Source organism: Choloepus didactylus, chromosome 1 (assembly GCF_015220235.1).
Source record: "Choloepus didactylus isolate mChoDid1 chromosome 1, mChoDid1.pri, whole genome shotgun sequence".
Classification (NCBI taxonomy): domain Eukaryota; kingdom Metazoa; phylum Chordata; class Mammalia; order Pilosa; family Megalonychidae; genus Choloepus; species Choloepus didactylus.
The window spans coordinates 18,694,132-18,707,816 of record NC_051307.1 but is presented as its reverse complement, the minus strand read 5'-3'; the positions used below and the strand labels follow the sequence as shown (position 1 = coordinate 18,707,816).

The 13,685-nt window shown below is 37.0% G+C and overlaps 2 protein-coding genes across 2 annotated transcripts; both read right to left on the bottom strand.

Annotated features, from left to right (window-relative positions):
* Positions 1-293: 293 nt before the first annotated feature.
* LOC119545556 (keratin-associated protein 26-1-like) lies at positions 294-962 on the bottom strand. Its single transcript, XM_037851210.1, has one exon. It carries the CDS (start codon positions 960-962, stop codon positions 294-296), a length of 669 nt encoding a protein of 222 aa, XP_037707138.1.
* A 10,383-nt stretch (positions 963-11,345) lies between these two features.
* Positions 11,346-12,014, bottom strand: LOC119545496 (keratin-associated protein 26-1-like). The gene has a single exon (XM_037851094.1). It carries the CDS (start codon positions 12,012-12,014, stop codon positions 11,346-11,348), a length of 669 nt encoding a protein of 222 aa, XP_037707022.1.
* Positions 12,015-13,685: the final 1,671 nt, after the last annotated feature.

Sequence of the window (13,685 nt, the reverse complement as noted above, 5' to 3'; positions counted from 1 at the left end):
CAACAAAGACACACTGATGAACCAGATTCTATAATTCTGATCAAATCTACTTTATTGCAATATGAAGCAAATTAATTCTTCCTACACACGAGTGTCATTGAATAACATGTAAACCAATTATTTGAGGTTGAGGAGACATGAAAACCATTAAAAATCAGAAAGAAGCAACTTGCATTACATAAGGCATAGTAAAACCAAGGAAAAACAGTTACTACTAGGAAAGAAGCAAAAAGTTTATGAAGTAGGAACTTTGGTCCTGGTGCTTCAGCAGAATTGTGCTCTGGAACAGGAAGTTAGCAGCTCCCCACTGCATAGCAGGATGGATGACAAGTGCTGACCACAGGAGTCAACGGTTGGCAACCACGAGAGAGGGGCCGCAGAGGTCTGAGGCTGCTGGGCACAAAACTCAATGATTGAGGACCACCAGCCAAACAACCTAAGGGTTGGTGTCCATATGTGAGGAGGCTCAGGGGACGGCAGCTATGAGAGAAAGAATTTAAGGGTCGATAGCCACTGGGTGCATAGCCTAAGGGCTGGAAGCTGTAGAGTAGGTGCCTGAGTGGACGGCAGCTGCTAGGTCCATAGTTCAGAGGTCTATAGGGTACTGGAAAGCAGGAACCATGGTTGTAGGAAGATGCAGGAAGAAAGCTGGTTCCTTGGCAGGGTCTGGGCACATAGTATGCAGTGGAAGAGCAGCAAGAAGTTTCACAGTTGCTGGGCTCACAGATGGCTGGCTGGCAGCTGGTTGGTTCACCGCAGGTCTCTTTAGTTGGGTCACTACATGTCCCATGGCAGTTGTCCAGGATCCAGGTACTGCCTTGACAGGTACTGGGTAAGCAGACGGCATCTCCATAGCCCACATTGGTAGGGCAGAGGGCAAAGGAAGAGGTGACAGGAACATGGCAGGAATTTCTGAGCGATCCTGAGCTGTAGTTTCTAGAGCAGTAGTTGTTGCAAGACATAGTGAGGTATGGAGAGTAGGCTGTGTGGTTCAGTGGAAAGAGGTGCCTCTAGTTTGACTGGGCCCGACATTTGGCTTGATCCTTTATATATAGCTAGAAGGTGGTGGTTCTGTATACAGACTCTCTTCTTCCTTGTTGTTGGAGGCTGCATCAGAACTCTTCATTATAGCACAGGAAGTGGCGATCCCACCTCTCATAAAACTGTATGTTCCTTGCAATCACTTCCATCAATGAAATATGACTACAAACCCATGTGGCTGAATTTAATAGGATGGCTCCTTCAATTGTCCAACCAAAACAGTCATTTTATAAGGGCATGCATTTATTCCAAATATAACCACCAATGCAGAAACCTTCTTAATATCCCTCCCTTGGAATTGTCTTTAACACTTGTAGCAAACTTCTTTGAATCAATGGCAAATTGTCCCCTTTCAGGAGAAGTTCTATTCTTTTCAGAAATTGCCCAAAGTAAGTAGCTTGGAAGCAAATATGTTGAAAAAGAAAGTGGATAATTCTATAAGTCATGCAGTTTGGTGTAAAAGGAGTTTAAAATTAGTATAATATGGAAAAATTTTTTGTACCCAAATTTCAGCTTTATTTGAGAATACTAGGAGAAAGTCACTTCCCACCAAAAATATCTTTACTCACAAAGTTTGTTCTCATTTTATTCATTTCAATAACTAAATTGAGTTAAGTTGGAAGCCTGGTTTTTCTTTGTGGTAATCTTTAATATAGATAATAGTGTTGGGCTCAGTTAAAGTTATGGCTTCTACTATGAACAAAAGCAAATAAACAGACCTCTTCAAGAAAGTTGGGTGACATGCCATTTTTCATGACTATAATAGGCCTTATTTATTTCATGGTGCACTCGTGTTATAACAGAAAACTATCATTCCTGGTCAAAATCAGATATAATGGTTAATGCATAGATTCAGTTTTATTTCTTAGATTAGTTGTGACACTCATGTCAACAGAGGCATTCCTAAACTGCTTACATGGGCAATAACATTCGACTACATGTATGTTTTGAGGACTATGTGGAGATATATTACCTAGTATGGATGTTTAAAAATTGTACAATTTTCTTAAAACAGTAAAAGATAGATAATCTGGAAAAATGATTGCTTTCATTTAGATTCAACAGTCTCAATTTTTATATATCTGCATGTCCAGTGGCTCCGGTGGCTACTTCAGTGAGAACTTAAATTATCTGCTGAATAAAAGTTCCTATTGCCTTTAGCTGAAAATTCTGTTTAAATTATAACACTTTCTTCTACTTTACTTATCAATGAACATATCTTCACTTTTTAATTCTCCCTCTTTCCTGGAGGAATAGAATTTCTGAAACGGAAGGCTGATCTCTCTATGAGGCAATACAGGCTGATTTTACTAACAGGGGTAACAAGATTAAAAGAAAATGGTTCTTTCACAACATGTTGAAATAAGCTCAGTATTCTTGGTGGAGGCTATTACCTTTTGTGATTTGCACCTCATGTGTCTGAAGAGCCCCAGGCCTTCCTCACCTGTCTGGCACTCGGTACACAGCTGGTAGCGTCTTGTAAAATCCTGGATGCATCAGCCTTATGGCGTTAGTAATAGGTAAATCCATCTTAAACTGAATGCTTATCAAAATTATGTGTTGGTGCTTTATACCTGCTCTTCTATGTTATAAGTCTAACATCTGCATGATTAGTATGCCCACATATATGTGTGTTTGTAAGTATATATAATATATATGTTAATGTTTTTCCATCAAAGGAATGGGTATGGAAAAGAGGCAGGGAAACTAGCATTTATTTAGCACCTACTATGTGTTAGCTAGACCATGTGGTATGAGTTCCACATGTGTAATGTCACCTTAGCGTCACGGTTCTAGACAGTGCATTTCATGATTCCAAGTATTTATATGAGAAAATTTGAGATTTATAGTACTACCAAGACTTTTTTTTTTCTGTTCTGGAGAGGCAGTCCTATAAAAGTATCTGCAGACTTTCAGAAAATATGGTGTCCTGAAAGTAAGCTGCACCTTAAGGTTTACATATATTGAACTGATCTTATTTGATAGTGGCTGTGTCACTAAAATGGAAGTGCTTGTTTGGGCCCAACAACAAGCACCTCATTAGCAGGCTTTTATAAACTACAGGTTTTAGGCTCCTCTTCTGATATGAGAGCCCAGGGATATGAGGAACTGGGTATCCTGTGTGCTTCCCCATATATACTTACATTGTTTTTTCTTCAAGGATCCAAGGTTTCTTACCTCTCCTATTCTAGAGGTAGAATTCCAAAATTTTCTCTCTTGGATATAAAGAATCCTCAGAGAATTGCAACAATAAGGATATGACAATAAATGACAGGCACCTCATTCATTCACTCAACAAGTATTTATTGAGCATCAGATGTGTGCAAAATATTACGATAGATGCTGGGATGATAACAGGATATGATTGCTTTCTGCTTTTTAGACACATCTAATTCTGTAGGTGTGATAAGACAGGTACACAGTCCATGACTGTGTATACCAATTTCTGTAAGTGAGGTACAGAGAAGAGCAAACATAGCTCATTGGCTTTATCTAAAATTCGGCATTTGAAATTAATTTTGAAATATGGGAAGAAATAACCAGTGACTGTATATGTAAACTACCTGTTTATATAGGTAGAAGACTCAGTAACATGGGCATTCATAAAAATGGCCGATGGTCAGCACCTACTACAGTGTCCAGCACATACTAGCAATGCAAAGGTATGTGTTGAGTGAATGTGCTTGGAGATTCAATACTAAACAAGGTATTAAATTGTAGCTTCATCAACATAATTTTAAACCTTATCCATGAACAATTCCTTTTTTTATTCTTTTCAAGCCCTCCCCCTCCCTATATATATATATTTTTTAAATTTTGTTTTTGTTCTCTTTCTTCTCCACCCCCTCTCCACATTTCTGGGAAGGAAATAGGAAAGTTTTGTATTACCATGCTGTTCATCCTAATAATAAATAGAGCAATGTAGACTAGGTTTCTCTATAGGGAAGAACGTGTCAAGTATGCTTTAAAAGATAGCATCCTTCTCGGACTGCAGTAGAGAAAGTTCTCTAATCAATTCATAAATTTGTATTACAGATGTATCTTACAGGCCATCATCACCTCCAGAGATGCAGCTCATAACGGCTTGAGAATCTCAGGTATTTATCAACCAATAAGGACTTCATAAAGAAAATGGGAAGTGCTTCTCTACTTTAATGGCGAATGAAGGCTCACCAATACAGCTGCTGTTTCAGCAAACAGGAACAGGCAATGTGTTATGTGTGGGCTGCATAACATTTCCTTGGGAGCTCTTTCTTTTCTGTTGTGTAGTTCTAACAGTGGTCTATTTGTATTGGGAAATAGGGAAAGTTTCTACTTTTGTATGGATGCAGGAGGAATGAAAAAGTGGCAGAGGCAGCAAAATATTTATATTTTCTGTCCTCCCAATTTGCATCTGAACCCATTGAACTTAAGTGGCTAGACAGGGTTCATTTGCTCTTCTGAAGATTCTGTGACATGTCTCATTAATTAAACTCCATTTCTTCAGGCCGAAGAAATAAAATGATTTAACATTTTCAAACAAGTTCTTATTTGAGGTCAGCAGAAAACCAAGTCTGTGTTTGATTTTATCTACCTGAATGTGCTCTATATTGCAATCTTTACAATCCTTCCTTTATTTTCTAAATAACTGTAAAGAGATGCAAATAGTCAAACAATAATATTTACTATTTTGAGATTTGTTTTTAGGTAGGAGTACTGTTTGGGGGTTTGGGATAGGAAATGAAGATCATGGTAGAGGAAATACAAAGCTGAGACCCCTATGATCCAGGATTCACTGTGACTTAGGAAACCATACAAGTTAATGTCCACAGTCATCTGATTAGAATCAAACAGGTACAACAGGAATGATAACTGTACCTTCCACATGACAAAGACTAACTCCCCATAATTAAATTTCTATTACTCCAAACTTTCATGTAGCCATATTTTCTAGAATCATTCAAATGTGAAAGTTTCCATTTACAAGGGGACGTACTACATTTGGCTAAATAGCATGGCATAATTTTTGATACAGCTGATCAGTGTACTTATAGTTTAGAAAACAGAACATAATGCATCCAATATTGGATTAGTTCACAGGTGTAATTAAAAAGCTTGACATTTAATCATTCATTCCACAATAAGGCATTAAATGATTATATGATGCTTATTAATTTCATATTTGATTGAATTTGGCATGAGACTTTAGGGAATTTACTAAGTAGGGTTAAATGTTTAGGACCCAGAGCATTCAGTGATCCTATGATTAGAGTAAATTACCACAGAAAATAATTTGACTCTATGGGATTAGTTTTCTGAAACTGAAAATTTCCAATATCTGACGGGAAGATGTAAATGTCACATATCGAATTTGAAATGTTGTTTCTTTGGATTCAAGTATGGGACCTTTATCAGAGTGACACGTTTGACACTACACTGCCTCTAGAGAAGGACTGCTCTTCAATCCACCCTATGTGGGACAGGAACTTTGAACATTTTGTGTTAGTTCATCCCACAGCCTTTCACTAATAGCCTTTTCTATGCATGACATGTTATATATGAGCCTTGTGTGCAGAAAAATGTCTGTTCATGGCATATTTGAGGGTCACATATTTCCTGAAGGGCACTCATCCACTTGGAAAAGGTCACTACCTCCAAGATATTAAAAATACTTGAATATGCATGGGACATGAATATTTTCATTAATCCACGGGGTCTTCCTAATTAATCTTATTTCTCAAGACAATTTCTAGCTACCTCAGAAGTATAAATGACCTCATGTTATATTTCTTAAATTAGATCTTTACTTTTCATTGTTGGATATTTCTCAGAAAAAAATAGACAAGGAAGAAGTGAGTATAACCCGCTTTCATTTCAATGCACAATCAACATTTGAACATCCTCATTTTCAATAAAAATAAGGACAATATTTATGGTGAACATGTTGGCAATAATGATGATCCACTAATGATATATCTCTGTTTGATTAACAGAATGCATTGAAATATGCAGAACAAATCTCTCTATGACAAAAGTAATGAAATCAGCGAAACAAGCAGAAGTGTCCAAATAATTTGAAAAGAGAAAATTCTTAGACCCTGAACAAAGAAAAATACTATTTAAGTAACAGCCATGGTAGATATGTCAGAAAAGTTATAGAATTAGTTTTTAATTTTTTGTTTCTTTTGAAGCTTACAATCAGGGTTATGCTGACTTTGGCATATTTACTTTTTTGCATGTGATTTGCTAAACTTCAAAAAGAGAGCAAGATGTTTCCAAGGGATTGATTGATTAGCTTAGTATTGAAAACTGTTAACCATGATAATCAAATCTGTAAGTTATTGGAAATTGCAAAGGAAAAGCTATGCTTCCTAGCTTGGCCAGGAGGGGCACTTCTGAAAGTTATTCATACGATACTAAACTTACCATGTTTCTCTTTGTTTCAGAACTGCACACATTTAGAATGGAAAATTCATGAAAATATGGGGATAACCCCAAGACTATGAACCACAAGAGTTTCTCACTCCCATGCTAGTCTACACTTAGGCTTCAGAAATCCCTCAAAATTACTGTTTGGGTGTTCTAAACAGTAGGCAGCTTTAGGTAGGCAGATCTTGGCTGTGGAGTTTTTGGATTCATTTACCTCTCCAGATTTTGGGGTGATGATTTGCCTTGAAACTTCAGTGAACTGAAAGATCTAGGAAAAGTCATTGATTTTCAGTTTTCCCAGCTTTGTCTTGATTTTAGTATGGGAATAATGACTTCCAAAGTCTTTACATGTCAGATCTCAAACTAAAGTCCATACATTCCTTGAGCCAGCCCCAATGGATCACCTTTTCCAATGCCTAGCAAAGTTCTTTAAGCAAAAATAATGTCTTTGTGGAGAATGAGGAAACTACTCTTTATATTGGGAAGCACTTATTCAAAGGTAAACTTTGAGAAGTAATTCAGATTCAAAATTTTATTCTCAAAATATCTGTTAGATTAACTCGTCATTGTTTTCTTATATATTACTGATTTAAAGACTCTAACCATTATTTAGGCTGAAATGTTTAGTTTTCCTCAATCTATTTTGAAAAAGATAGCAAGAAAGAAATTCTGTATATCTCTCCACATATATTGGGTATGTGAAATCTGATTTAATCCCAGGGATTATTCTGATGTTTCATCACTGTTTATGATGGAGACTAACAAGCTGTCTTGATTAGGGTTCATTTAGGAAGGACGACATATAATTTGAGCTTATGGTTTAACAAAAGGAAGTCATTTATTGTTGTATACTGTTTAAAGATAACTATGTGAAGAAAGTTAATCACATGGAGCACATACTGGTACTTGGATACTAATAAAGAACTTCTTATGAAAATGAGTTTAAAGACATCATCTCCATGTATTTGAGTCATATGGACTATACAGATGAAACTAGAAGGCAATTGTGATGCTAATATTCATGTGTCAGCTTGGTCAAGTTATTGTGTCCAGTTGTTTGGTTAAGGAAGCACTGGCCTGATTGTTGCCATGAGGATATTTAATGGACTTCTATGGCTGATAACATTTACAATCAACTGAGGAGATTGCCTTCAACAATAAGAGTAGTCTCATGCAACCAGTTGAAATCCTTAAAAGGAGAACTGATGATTTCAGCAACCAGAAGGAGAATTTCCATCTCTACTTCACAAGCAAGCTTCGGCCAGGGAATTCATCAAAAACTTTCATAAGATTTTCCAGCTTGCAGCCTGCCCTAAAGAATTTGGACTTGCCCATCCCCACAGCTGCATGAGCCAATTCCTATTTAAAATTTCATAACATTTACATAATATATATGCATATATATACACACACATATATACCTATACACACACACACACCTATTGTTTCTGTTTCCTTAAAGAACCGTGACTAATAACCGTAATAATATCAACTTGTATATTGAAGTGGCATTAATTGGCTCAAATAAATAATTCTTAATATTAAAATTCATAATGTAATTAAGTAGAGAAACTGTGGCCTTTGAGAAAGGTTAGATGTAAACCCCAGATTAGTTATTTGAAATCTGCAAGTTCTTGGATAAATTAGGAACAATTATAATTGCCTTGCCATATATTAAAGTAATTGAATTAATAAAATAAGAAAGTGATACTTATCTGGAAAGACAAAATTATCACATGTGAAGAAATGTATAAATATTAGTAGACCCTATCTAATCATGGAACATTAGATGCAAAATTCCCTTTAAATTCTAGCTTTTGAATTCTGAATCATGTGGAAAGAAGTGAACACCTGTTACTACTTAGCATCAAGAAAAGATGGCACAGAATAAAACTCCAAAGAATGAAAAACTTGTATAATTTCCCAATAACACCATCCTTAATCTTAGTAACTATTTCCCTAGCTTCCACAACCATTTGCTCAAAACACAATTTACTTCAATACAAATCAACAAACATTAACAGAGCTTCTAGTCATGTACCAACAAAAAAGCAGTCCTCAAAGAGCTCAAAGTCTAGAGAAGAGTTTAGAAATGGGAATAAAACCATAAAAGGTAAAGCATGTTATTCATATAAAGATCTAAAAATGTTGAGTGGAACAGAACAGTGAGTCTATTAATAGACTCACTCACATAGTGATACTTGATTTATGACAAAAGGGGGCATAGCACTGAAAAACAGTAGGGAAAGGAGGATCATTTAAGCCAATGGCATTTGTTCAACTGGAATTTTGGCCCCTTCCTCATACCATACACAAATGCATACAAAAATCAATTTTAGATTTATGGTATATTTAAGTGTTGAAGAAAAACAAAATATTTCTAAAATTAACACAGAATATTTTCATGAGTTTGGGGTGGTCAAGGATTTCTTGAAGAGGATAAAAAAGTACTAATCATAAAGGAAAAAGATTGATAAATTGGACTAATTTAAAATAAGGAGCTTCTGTTAATCCAAACATATCATCAAGAGTGAAAAGACAAGCATTGTTGTGGAAAAAGGTATTCAAAATACAAAAAGCAACAAAGAACTAATATCTGGACTACATAAACAATTCTTTCAATCCCAAGGGAAGACAGATAAACCAATTAAAACATGAACAAAGAGATAAACAATTATCTCACAAAAGGATATTCAGATCGCCAAGAAATATTAAAAAAAAAAAGTGCAATCCCATGAGACATCAGTGAAAAGCAAAATAAAACTACAATTTGTTACAAATGCACGTGCAGTAGAGTGATCAACATTAGAAAGACTGACGATTCTAATCATCAGTAAGGATGTAGATCAACTGAAGCCCCCATGTCCTGACAGTGGAAATCAATATTGATATAACTGCAGTATATAACTTTGTGATGGTGTTGACAAAAGCTGAGTAGGCATATGCCACATAACCTATCAGTTCCACTCCTAACTGTATTACCCAATAGGAATATCTTCATATGCATTTCAAATGATATGTACAAGAATAAAATAATATTCTATGCATTATCCTCAACATGTCCCAACTTGAAACAACCCAGTTGCGCATCAACAGCCAACTATATAAATACATGGTGGGATATTAATTTTTTGAGCATTATATATCAAGAAAACAAACTTATTACTGGTATACACAACTGTGTGGTTGAATCTCACACACTTAATATTTTGTGAAGAAAGCCAGGGACAAAAGAGTGGATATATATAATTCAATTTACATAAAGTCCAAAAACAGGCAAACCTAAAAATTGTGTTGGCAGTCAGAATAGTGGCTATATCTGTGGACTTATGATATTTACACAATTGGTTGGTATGTTATATTTCAACTAAAATATCAATAAAAATGGTTTTAAAAAGTAAAGAGTTCAGCAAGCTCAACATCATAAGTACGTATGAGGTCAAAGTCATGCTGAGTCAAGGTGTGATCAATTCATTAGGGTGAGGGTGAGGAGAAGAACTGGGGAAGGTTTCACAAAAGAAGGATGCAGATGTCACAAATGCAACATGCCAAGGGAGCCAGGTGGTTAAGGCAAAAGAATAGGAGTGGGTTTAAACACAGCAGCATGAACATGGGATTCCAGGCACGCACCTGGCGAAAAGGAGAAGCTGCAGGTTAGCTGCTGACGTCATAGTCTTTCTTGAATACAGACACAGTTTCTAGATATTTCAGTTTCTCAAAATGCTGAACATTCATGTTTTCAGTTTCTCAAAAACCTGAACATTCATGTTTTTATAATTTAGTTTTATTTGGTGAAATCTATGTCCTCTACACTATTTTTATGCTGAGTGAGGAAAAATGCATCTTAATACAGATACGTCCCATAGGTTGAGTGCCTGACTTCTTTCTAGTAGATTCTATGATGGTTCAGGTCTGTCTTGTTCACCTCTGTCTCTGTTTTTCCAGGAACACTGTGGCTTGTCACATGGTAGGTGGGCAATACATTTTCTACAGAATTAACTGAATAAATCAATAAGTTACTAAATGACCTGGATCTGTGTTTTAAACCTGAATATGAGTCTTCAAGGCATATACAAAGCAGAACAGGACACTAGTCTTCATGAGGATGTGTGCAAAAGGTTGAGGACTCACAAAAGCAGCATGTTTAGGGACCTAATTGTGAGATTGTGGAAACTTAATGCTTGTAAAGTTGAGCCAAAGAGGATGAAGTCAGAGAGTGGGGAGGGAGAAAAAGACAATGAAGCGAATCAGACCTCTCACGAAGGGGTTTAGATTTTTATAGTATGGCAATGATAAGCCATCAAAGCATTAAATGGGTGAGACAGATGTGGTTCAGTTTGCAGTTAGAAAGAACATTCAGGTGGAAGTGTGTTCACTGGAAGAGGGAAGGGTGAGGAAGATCATTGGAAATTTTGTCCTTTCAGAATAACTTCCTCCAGAAGATATTTGCATCTCTCAAGAACATAGGATCAAAGTTCCAGAAAGCAGCTTGTGGAATAAGCCACCAAGCTATTCCCCTGCTGTCAGGTATGAACATATGGTTGCCTGTTCTAGTCACTCAGATTGCAAGCATTTGAGGTTGGTAATTTCTGTATTAAGATAAAGCAACAAAGACACATTGATGAACCAGATTCTATAATTCTGATCAAATCTACTTTATTGCAATATGAACCAAATTAATTCTTCCTACGAGAGTGTCATTGAATAACATGTAAACCAATTATTTGAGGTTGAGGAGACATGAAAACCATTAAAAATCAGAAAGAAGCAACTTGCATTACATAAGGCATAGTAAAACCAAGGAAAAACAGTTACTACTAGGAAAGAAGCAAAAGTTCATGAAGTAGGAACTTTGGTCCTGGTGCTTCAGCAGAATTGTGCTCTGGAACAGGAAGTTAGCAGCTCCCCACTGCATAGCAGGATGGATGACAAGTGCTGACCACAGGAGTCAACGGTTGGCAACCACGAGAGAGAGGCTGCAGAGGTCTGAGGCTGCTGGGCACAAAACTCAATGATTGAGGACCACCGGCCAAACAACCTAAGGGTTGGTGTCCATATGTGAGGAGGCTCAGGGGACGGCAGCTATGAGAGAAAGAATTTAAGGGTCGATAGCCACTGGGTGCATAGCCTAAGGGCTGGAAGCTGTAGAGTAGGGGTCTGAGTGGACGGCAGCTGCTAGGTCCATAGTTCAGAGGTCTATAGGGTACTGGAAAGCAGGAACCATGGTTGTAGGAAGATGCAGGAAGAAAGCTGCTTCCTTGGCAGGGTCTGGGCACATAGTATGCAGTGGAAGAGCAGCAAGAAGTTTCACAGTTGCTGGGCTCACAGATGGCTGGCTGGCAGCTGGTGGGTTCACCACAGGTCTCTTTAGTTGGGTCACTACATGTCCCATGGCAGTTGTCCAGGATCCAGGTACTGCCTTGACAGGTACTGGGTAAGCAGACGGCATCTCCATAGCCCACACTGGTAGGGCAGAGGGCAAAGGAAGAGGTGACAGGAACATGGCAGGAATTTCTGAGCGATCCTGAGCTGTAGTTTCTAGAGCAGTAGTTGTTGCAAGACATAGTGAGGTATGGAGAGTAGGCTGTGTGGTTCAGTGGAAAGAGGTGCCTCGAGTTTGACTGTGCCCGTCATTTGGCTTGACCCTTTATATATAGCTAGAAGATGGTGGTTCTGTATACAGACTCTCTTCTTCCTTGTTGTTGGAGGCTGCATCAGAACTCTTCATTGTAGCACAGGAAGTGGCGATCCCACCTCTCATAAAACTTTATGTTCCTTGCCATCCCTTCCATCAATGAAATATGACTACAAACCCATGTGGCTGAATTTTCATAGGATGTCTCCTTCAATTGTCCAGCCAAAACAGACACTTTATAAGGGCATGCATTTATTCCAAATATAACCACCAATGCATAAACCTTCTTAATATCCCTCTCTTGGAATTGTCTTTAACACTTGTAGCAAACTTCTTTGAATCAATGGCAAATTGTCCCCTTTCAGGAGAAGTTCTATTCTTTTCAGAAATTGCCCAAAGTAAGTAGCTTGGAAACAAATATGTTGAAAAAGAAAGTGGATAATTCTATAACTCATGTAGCTTGGTGTAGAAAGAGTTTAAAATTAGTATAATATGGAAAAGCTTGATGTACCCAAATTTGAGCTTTATTTGAGAATATTAGCAGAAAGTCACTTCCCACCAAAAAAATCTTTACTCACAAAGCTTGTTCTTATTTTATTCATTTCAGTAAATAAATTGAGTTAAGCTGGAAGCCTGGTTTTTCTTTGAGGCATCCTTTAATATAGATAACAGTGTTGGGCTCAGTTAAAGTTATGGCTTCTACTATGAACAAAAGCAAATAAATAGACCTCTTCAAGAAAGTTGGGTGACATGCCATTTTTCATGACTATAATAGGCCTTATTTATTTCATGGTGCACTCGTGTTATAACAGAAAACTGTCATTCCTGTTCAAAATCAGATATAATGGTTAATGCATAGATTCAGTTCTATTTCTTAAATTAGTTGTGACATTCATGTCAACAGAGGCATTCCTAAACTGCTTACATGGGCAATAACATTCGACTACATGTATGTTTTGAGGACTATGTGGAGATATATTACCTAGTATGGATGTTTAAAAATTGTACAATTTTCTTAAAACGTTAAAGATAGATAATCTGGAAAAACGACTGCTTTCATTTAGGTTCAGCAGTCTCAATTTTTGTATATCTGCATATCCAGTGGCTCTGGTGGCTACTTTAGTGAGAACTTAAATTATCTGCTGAATAAAAGTTCCTATTGCCTTTAGCTGAAAATTCTGTTTAAATTATAACACTTTCTTCTACTTTACTTATCAATGAACATATCTTCACTTTTTAATTCTCCCTCTTTCCTGGAGGAATAGAATTTCTGAAATGGAAGGCTGATCTCTCTATGAGGCAATACAGGCTGATTTTACTAACAGGGGTAACAAGATTAAAAGAAAATGGTTCTTTCACAACATGTTGAAATACGCTCAGTATTCTTGGTGGAGGCTATTACCTTTTGTGATTTGCACCTAATGTGTCTGAAGAGCCCCAGGCCTTCCTCACCTGTCTGGCACTCGGTACATAGCTGGTAGAGTCTTGTAAAATTCTGGATGCATCAGCCTAATGGCATTAGTACTAGGTAAAGCCATCTTTAACTGAATGCTTATCAAAATTATGTGTTGGTGCTTTATACCTGCTCTTCTATGTTATA

Coding starts and splice junctions, on each gene's coding strand:
- LOC119545556 (XM_037851210.1), bottom strand. CDS start 962: ATGTCTTGCAACAACTACTGCTCTAGAAACTACAGCTCAGGATCGCTC.
- LOC119545496 (XM_037851094.1), bottom strand. CDS start 12,014: ATGTCTTGCAACAACTACTGCTCTAGAAACTACAGCTCAGGATCGCTC.